The sequence below is a fragment of the Portunus trituberculatus genome, chromosome 47 (genome assembly GCF_017591435.1).
Source record: "Portunus trituberculatus isolate SZX2019 chromosome 47, ASM1759143v1, whole genome shotgun sequence".
NCBI classification, from domain to species: domain Eukaryota; kingdom Metazoa; phylum Arthropoda; class Malacostraca; order Decapoda; family Portunidae; genus Portunus; species Portunus trituberculatus.
Genome location: NC_059301.1, coordinates 6,955,451 through 6,964,526, shown reverse-complemented (window position 1 = coordinate 6,964,526; position 9,076 = coordinate 6,955,451). Strand labels below are relative to the sequence as shown.

The following is a 9,076-nucleotide window of genomic DNA, read 5'->3' as shown; positions in this document are numbered from 1 at the left end:
GTAAATAATGATGATGGTAAGTGATTTTTCATAATAGTTATGTACCTACATTAAGAAATAAACCCATGGGAATTCTTGAGAAAACAATATAGTTTGCCTGCTCTTGGCCATTTTCTAAAGATGACAAACAAGAGAAAAATATTCATTTTTATGGTAAACTAATCTCTTGGCTCCATAAAGAAAATAGAAATAACAGAATTATTTCCAGTAGGGTACATTGGTAGTTATAAACGAATCATACACCTCTGCAATAATGATGAAAGTCAAGTAAGCAATTATATCATACAATCTACATTCTGAAAGATCTCATAATTTATAGTATCTGGAAAAAGAAAAAAAATGCAATTTTAGCAGAAAGCAGCCATGGTAAAATATGCGCATCATTGGATATGTCACAAGTGCTCCAATGACGTAAAATATGCGTCATTGTGTTGAAGGGGTTAAAAAATACTGAAAATGGCAATTTAATTTCCAAAAATGTTTAAAAATTTACAGTTTCTTTACAAAGTCATTCTAATACACAGGTAAGCAGAACTTTGAAAAATTAACAATGATCAAATGATGATAATTTTGTCTTCATGCGACATGACTGGACAACAATAAACTGCAAATACTTTTATGTGAAACAAAGGAACATAGTTAGCAGTACTAGCAATCATAATTCTTATTGGTTTTCTTGCAACATAGATACAAACATACTCCCTGTAAAATGGTGTATTAGTAAGTTACAAGATTCATCATTAATGTTAAAATAACAATAATAAAAACAACAAAACTAATGACTAATAGTAGTAAAAATATATAATAATGATGATAATAATAACAACAATGATAATAATAATAATGATAATGATAATAATAATAATGATGATATTAATAATAATAATAATAATAATAATAATAATAATAATAATAATAATAATAAAAAACAATAATAACAATAATAATAATAACAAAATATAGCATTAATAATAACAATGATAAAAACAAAAACACCATCACAAGCAACAAAAAACCTAACATAAATGAAATGCTACAAATCATGGCATACCATCAATCTTTTTTTTATTACACTATCATTAGTCCTCATATCTATATAAATCATATGAACTAATCAAAGTAAACTTTGATTATTCCACTTTTCTTCCCAATACATACTGCCTAATTAACGAGACCTAAAAAAAATGGTACCCTCAATAAAAGCCATTAAGGAAATTAACATTATCAGCTGGCAGTTAAATAATGAAAACCAATCATTACAAAAGTATGTCTAAATATTTCAATTCACTAATGTACATTTCCAATGGGTACATCCAATGTAGTTTCATTACTGTACACTGTGACTAGAAGCAATGCTTTGGAATATTTAGCTGCATTGAATTAATTATTCTTCCAATATTTATGACAAAAAAACAATGGAATGTATGTATATATGTTTATGTCATGCATATGTAAACTTGTTAATAGAAAAAGGAGTCATATAAAAATACTTACAATTCCTTAACTGAGTATACAGAATTCCTAATTTTTGGTAGCAAAGTGAATCCCAATGATTATTCCAATGAGGGCAAGCACTATGACCAAAATAAGGACGCAGATGCACATCTTTCGCCGACTCTTGTTCTGAAATTAAGACTTTGTCAGAATTTTAAAAATTCAAGCTGCCAATATTATATATACTCCACATCATACATCAGAGAGAGAGAGAGAGAGAGAGAGAGAGAGAGAGAGAGAGAGAGAGAGAGAGAGAGAGAGAGAGAGAGAGAGAGAGAGAGAGAGAGAGAGAGAGAGAGAGAGAGAGAGAGAGAGAATTTCGTCATATTATAAGTGCTCTACATCACTGTGGGACATTCTGAAATTTTTCACCTGGTATCGGGCAGCCTTGATGAGCTCCTCTCTGCCCTCCTCCACGTTTCCAGCAGCAGATTCCACATTATTTTCAATTGAGTCTGTAAAAGGTTATCAAAGTCAACTTTCAACAATAAGATAATTTGAAGAATATTTAAAAAATGAAAAATAAAGATATAACAATGAATCCTTCCTGCCATACACTTAATCATAGTGACTGGTCTTCTGTAACACATAGGAGCTCAGGCATATGATCTATAAATGATTGACACAAAATGTCATCATGTACAGGTACCACTTAATAAACAATCTTAATTGTAAGAAACAAAGCCAACTGAATTCTATGGATAGTTTAACTTTCATCTCTTTAACCCTCTCAAACAACATAAATTTTCATAAAAATGTTCTGTAGTCTTTTATTTAGGAATTTTTGTATCCCTTGAAACTCAAAAGTAGTAGTTATATAAGCTAATTATATATAACTAAAATTCACAGGAAAAATATCTTTATGATGATGACATGAATACTTTTGTAAAAAGTTATTTCATACACTTTTTCTCTCAAAAATAAATACACAATACTAAAAAAACTTTCAGAATCTTGTAGCACAGAAGTTTTCTAATGAGCATACTACATGCTACACATAACACACCACGTTTGAGTCCTGGGAAGCGGCGAGGCAAATGGGCAAGCCCATTTACCTAGCAGTAAATAAAAATGGGATGTAACTCAAGCTTTTGTGGCCTTACTTTCCCGGTGTGTGTAGTTTGTTGTGGTCTGAGCCCTACCTGAAGATCAGTCTATGAGCTTTGAGCTTGCTCTGTAATGGAGAAGACTGGCTGGGGGACCAGCAGCCAACCATGGTGAAAATTACATCACCTAAGCTGTCTATTCATCTTTACAGTGGTACTATTGGCATTGTGATGTCAATTAGGTTTTAAGAAAATAAATGAACACTGAAGTCAGCATTCATCTTTGATTATGTGCAGACAGTCCAAATCACAGGCTGAAATTCATAAATTATATCTAACAATTGGTTTATTCTGGGAACTGTGCTTTTGTTGGGAGATTATTTTCTATTGAATAATCATGGGCTGCTAGAGAAAAAAAAATCTTTCATCCATTTCGTAAACAGGATCCTTGTTACCCAACCCATATGATTAGATTGCAACATTACACTAAGGCTACTAGATTTGGTGATGTTTTTAAAAGCCCTTGGGTCTTCAGAATGGTACGCAAGCACTGACTTTATTTTGCAGTTATATGCAGCATTTGCATGCAACAAGATTTGGTGATCCTGATATGGATGTCTCCTCTTTCATGATTTATGTTCATGAGGGTAATTTCTTCCAAAATAAACAATTTCCTTTACAGTTAAATACCTGGCATATTTCCTTCCTCTTTTATAATTTTTCAAAGACATTCACATACTCCTTGGCTGTGGAAATGTCAGCACTGGAGGCCTCACCATGACACACTACACTGTACAGTCCCATATGCACACAAAACTAGGAAAACCATCCTTTTGTTCCCAGGAACTCTCTTTCCTCAATTTAGCTTGCTGTGGATTGTGAATGATCCAGTCCACTATAAATAAACCTTGCCTTTTTACAGATAACGGCCTCAGAGAGAGAATCACCAACATACTCTCTCCTTTATCCACACTATTAATAATTCCTTCATCTCTGCATTAATGCTCCTTGTTTTAACTAATATGGGGATGCCTGTTGAAACCATTACTTCAATTGAGTTTTCTTTTTCTTTTTTTAGTATAACAAAATTGTAATTTTTTTTTGTTTACCATGTGTGCTACATAACTGCGTAATTGTAACACCTTTGTATTTTCAATCTCTGTTTTCAATGCCAATGTGATTGCCTGCCTATGCCCTTTTCTTCTCAGCCTTCTTCTAATGATCAATGGCTAATGAAGGGGTTGGTGAGAGGTAAAAATAAACAAGAAAATCACTGCAATGTATCAGAGTACAGACACAAATAATAAAAGTTGCATAGCAAACTAAACGTTTATGTTGTTAGTTCATGGAAAACAGTGTTGGTGGTGGAGAGATGAACAACAGCTCACACAGCTGGTGAATTTTAGCTTGATAATCCGATCAAATAAAAATTTTGTTGTTTGCACAAGTGGTAAGTTAATTTTGCCAGTTTGGTTCATTATTCAGATTAATTTTCCTTAAAAATTTGGTGCTTGCACAAGTCAAATTTATCTTTCTAGTTTTACTTCCTTGTTCTGATTGAATATTCATTAAAATTTCAGTGCGCAATTGAAGTTGTATGTAATAATGGCTATGTGTTGTCATGTATCTTACTATATTAGGGATCACTCCTTAAATCTTGGATGAAAAACAGATCCCAAGGAATATGATATCAGCATACCCACAATTTCTCCTTGGGCAGTGACTATGGAAGAAAGGTCTCGCATGATCTCATTAATGTCAATGATGTCAGATTCTAGGCGCTGCACTCTCTGCTCCCTCTCCTGGTTCATAGCTGCTTCAAATTCCATGTCCTGAGGATAAAATATTTTGCTTTACTTAATTTTCAGAGGTGATATATGTATATGGAAGGCAAAATCAAAATTGTTGGGATGAGATTTGATCATTATGAATGGTAAATGATAGAGTGGAGTATGAATAAGTTGTTGTTGGTACTGAACGATAGCATAAAAAGTTGAGAGAGCTGGCAGAGGAGTATGGAGAAATGTGTTAAAAGAGGAAATAGAGTGAAAAAAGGAATAAATGAAATGTATAATAAAAAACAGGGGTTTGATTTACCTCTAACTGCTTAATTTTTGCAAGACTTTGTTGTTCTGTTGCAATCATGGAGTCTGTGGCAGAGGTGTTGTCTTGTTCCACAGCCACCATATCAGCTGGCAGCCGTGCTGTCCTCAGTGTACTCACTACTTTCTGCAGCACATAAATGATTTTTGTAAAATCATGTCCACAAAGAATGAAGATGCATCTAATTTAATGAAAAAAAAGTTATTTTCTCTTATTAGATAACACTATGAAATTTTACCTTTTAGTACTAAGAAATGGGAGATAATTTCCTATAATCCAAGTGAAACTGAAGATAATACAAAAAAGACAAATCAAATTTGGTCCATAAAGGTCAAAAACACTGCTGTAAATCACTAAGTTTTCCTTCAAATACAGAAAAATTATTTAAAAAAATTAAGTAATGAGAGAGCAGCAGCCAGGAATTGAACCAGTGATAGAACACTCAACATACTGTGCATGACTTGACTGAGCTATGGCAATACCACAGCTATTGTGATAGTTGACCCTGAATGTCCAGCCACACGAGTTTTTCATACTCTTTTAGATCAATTTCAAGTAACTAACTTGGAAAAACATACTTTTTGAACTTCTGCAAAGCGTGAAGCAGAAGCTTGGAATTCATTGTGTAATCGATCTGCCTGCACCCGCCGCTGCCTATCACCCTGAGCAAGTGGCTGCAGAGTACGTAAAAGTCCAGTGATTTCCTGCACTGCAGCTCCAGCACTGCTGTTTATCTGTGAACTGATGTATAAAAAAACAACAACAATAAATCAATGAAAAATAGAATAAAAGAATAATGCGAGCATACAAAAAAGATGATGATAATGATCATACATCTGTCTTTAAATCCGTCTGATGCCATAATCCTAATCTCTTGATATAAAAGTGGTTCCTAATCTAGATACTAAAAATGTATAATACTATCCCTAACACATTAAACAACAGCAAAGTTTTTTAACCCCTTCAGTACTGGGACACATTTTTACCTTGGGTTTAGGTGTGATTAGATCATTTCATTTGCATTAAGAAAAGTTTATGAAGGTTAGACGATTAATGACCAGACTTTAAATCCGCATATGAGTTTTAGAAGCTGTATAAAATCACCATATAGTAAGCAGAACGAGTATGAAGAAGTATCATGGTAGTGAAGGAGTTAATGTCAGTGGTTGGCAGTTACAATGCTTTTTTTTTATGTAAGAGAGTAGGACTGGCCAAAGGCTACAAAAAATATAAAGAAAAAAAGGTCCACTTAAGTGCCAGTCTCCTTACAGAGCCAACAGAATTAACCAAAGCCTATGGAAAACTATGAAACCTCAATATTGAATGAAGTCAAGTCATAGGAAGTTGGAAATACAGATACAGGCAGGGAGTTCCAGAGTTTACCAGAGTAAAGCATGAATGATTGAGAGTACTGGTTAACTCATTCATTTGAGAGTTGGACAGAATAATGGTGAGAGGAAGAAGAAAGCCTTGTGCAGCAAGGCCACAGGAGGAGGGGAAGCATGCAGTTAGCAAGATCAATAGAACAGTTAGCATGAAAATAGTAATAAAAGATGCAACATTTCAGCAGTGAGAAAGAGGCTGAAGACAGTCAGTTAGAGGAGGGGAGTTGATGAGACGAAAAGCTCTTGATTCCACCTTATCTGATAAAAAATGTGAGTGGAAACCCACAAACATGCAAAGAGTACTCCATACAAGGACAGATAAGGCTCTTGTATAAAGTTAGCAGTTGGAGGGGCGAGAAAAACTGGCAAAGATACCACAGAATGCCTAACTTTATAGAAGCTGTTTTAGCAAGAGATGAGATGTGAAACTTCCAGTTTAGATTATGAGTAAAAAATAGGCCGAGGATATTCAGTGTACAGTCAACCCTCAGCTATCGCGACTTCAGCTATCGCATTTTATTGCTATCACGCACCCCATGAAAAGCTGCTAAAATTTTATTATCGCAACCTCAGATGCCTGCTATTGCACGCCCAGCCATGACGTCATGGGGTATCTGAGCGCACATTGGCCAAAACCGATACCAGAATTTTGGCCGATTCTGATACCACCTAATTGGGCAGATACCGATACTACTATCGATACCGATACCACCGATACCGATACTACTATTTGTAGTGATTAGTGCACTGGACACCAGGATGAGTTGGCGAACGGCGATCGTTATCAGATGGGAGGCTTTGTTTTGGGGGATGCTGTAAGTCCTGAGAACGTTTGTGAAATAGGAGCAATTCTAGAAGCTTTTTGAAGCCATTTGCAAAGGTAAATTACTCAGTAATCAATATCTTATATCGAATATATCACTAAGTAGTAAATTCCTTTTAGGTATCGTAAGTATCGGCATAAGATAAGCCGATACCGATACCCAAAAAAATGGGCCGATACCGCTGATTCCGATACCGATGCATCGGTACATCTCTAAATAGTATATAGTAAATACAATGAGCTGATGTAATTTTTTTTTATGTTATAACCTTGACATGTTTTAATTGGTACCAATGGATTATACAGCAATTTAAAAAGAAGTAAAAATGAGGGATATTAGGAGTAAAATTTGTGGTTGCGGTACCAATAACAATTTTCACCATTAGCTGTTCAATTCGGCTATCGCGTTTTCGGTTCTGGCGCGGCTATTTCGGCCCCAATTGGACGCGATAGCCGAGGGATAAGTATACAAGAAGGTGACAGTTGAGTGTCACTGAAGAAGAGGGGATAGTTGTCTGGAAGATTGTGCTGAGTTGATAGATAGATGAATTGAGTTTTTCAGGCATTAAACACTAAGTTTTCCCTGTCCCAATCAAAAATTTTTGAAAGATCAGAAGTTGGGTGTTCTGTAGTGTCCCTGTATGACCTGGTGACTTCATGAAGGTTTGGTTGTCTCTGAAAATACAGTAGACTCAATACTCAACCTAAATTAATTCTAAATAGCTGTTCGATTATCAAAACGTTTGACTATCGATATCTATAAATCAGGTAGTTTGTTCTAATCTTAGCAAAACCTCAAGTTTATAAAAATTTCAACTGGAGGAGGGAGAAGGACGATGCCAGGGAGCCTTTGTTTACAACCATACGTGTGGACGTTCAACTATCAGGAAATTTTTTGAGTATTAAATTGAACTTTTGTGTTCGAGTATTGAAAAATTCAAGTACACTTAACCCTCGGCTATCGCGCCCAATTGGGGCCGAAATAGCCGTGCCATAGCCGAAAACACGATAGTCGAATTGATCTTGGCGTGAAGGCGGTTTTGGCCAATGAGCGCTCAGATATCCCATGATGTCATGGCTTGGCGCGCGATAGCAGGCATCTGAGGTCGCGATAATGAAATCTTAGCAGCTTTTCATGGGTGCGCGATAGCAATAAAACGCAATAGCCGAAGTCGCGATAGCCGAGGGTTGACTGTATTTAGACATTTGAGTATTGAGTCTCCATTGTACTTGGAAAAGTGTACGGTGGTATCATCAGCTTATGAGTAGATACGGCAAAAAGTTTGGTTAAGATCATTAACCCATACAGTGTTGCTTTCAGGGAGTGAAACCCATCATGTGGGGGTGGATTTTGACACGAAAATTGTATTGTCTTATAAAATTGCAAAAAAATAGATGATTTCCATGATACAAATGCAATATCTGAATGTGGCCTGTAAGCCATGATTTTCCAGGTGTCTATCCATATCAGCTGTGAGGGTGGTCCCTCACTGATATTGTAGTAAATGTAAGGAATTTTATTTTGCCGCTTCAGTTTAGCATATTTCGATGTTTGCACGCATGGGATAGTACTATATACATATATTTTAGTAGTTCTCATAACTTCTTATAAATAAAACAAAAGGAAACGTTTGGGAAAAAATGTGTGTGCTCCAGTATTTGGCAACACTCCAGAGAGTGGTGAGGCCCTACGCTGAGGAGGAAGAAAGTGTAGAACCATATCATGCAGTCTCCGCTTCTTAGTTATTGTTTCCGACACACTGTAAATGTTTCTTCCATGTTGTTATATAGTTTACTTTGATTTACATGTAAAATATATCTTAGGGCTGCTTATCTAACTCTTATATAGCCATATCATACTACCAAATTTATCAAGCTCCTACAGACTATCTTTTCTATCTGTGTATATAAATAACACAATATGATTTCTTCATTGAACAAACATAACATATTTGGCAAGAAAAACAAGACACAACTGCATACAGCTGCCCAAAAAAAGGCATTACAACAATTTATGTCTACAGACTTCTATCTTTCCTTCTTGCTAGAAATTTGCCTACATTCACCCTGTTCCTAAAAAAGATGACCATTCTAAAATCCCTCAAATTACCACCTTTTTTAATCCTTTAATCTCCTGTTTATCTAAAGTTCTTAAATTTATCTTTAATTCCTAGGAGGATCCTTAAATATTTAATGCTCAACAATCTTCTATCAGATTACCAATA

The 9,076-nt window shown here is 35.2% G+C and overlaps 1 protein-coding gene across 8 annotated transcripts in view; it reads right to left on the bottom strand.

Annotated features, from left to right (window-relative positions):
• Positions 1 to 451: 451 nt before the first annotated feature.
• Positions 452 to 9,076, bottom strand: part of LOC123498001 (syntaxin-7-like) — a 41,052-nt gene continuing 32,427 nt past the window's right edge. For 6 of the 8 annotated variants that reach the window (XM_045245067.1, XM_045245066.1, XM_045245065.1 and 3 more), the window contains exons 4-8: positions 5,222 to 5,384; positions 4,638 to 4,769; positions 4,240 to 4,372; positions 1,867 to 1,949; positions 452 to 1,623 (exon numbers count right to left, since the gene is read on the bottom strand). In XM_045245067.1, coding sequence (XP_045101002.1) covers positions 1,522 to 1,623; positions 1,867 to 1,949; positions 4,240 to 4,372; positions 4,638 to 4,769; positions 5,222 to 5,384 — 613 coding nt within the window. In that variant the 3' untranslated portion in view covers positions 452 to 1,521. Of the gene's footprint in view, positions 1,624 to 1,866; positions 1,950 to 4,172; positions 4,373 to 4,637; positions 4,770 to 5,221; positions 5,385 to 9,076 lie in introns of all 8 variants that reach the window. The other 2 variants (XM_045245064.1, XR_006672610.1) reach the window with 2 other exon arrangements.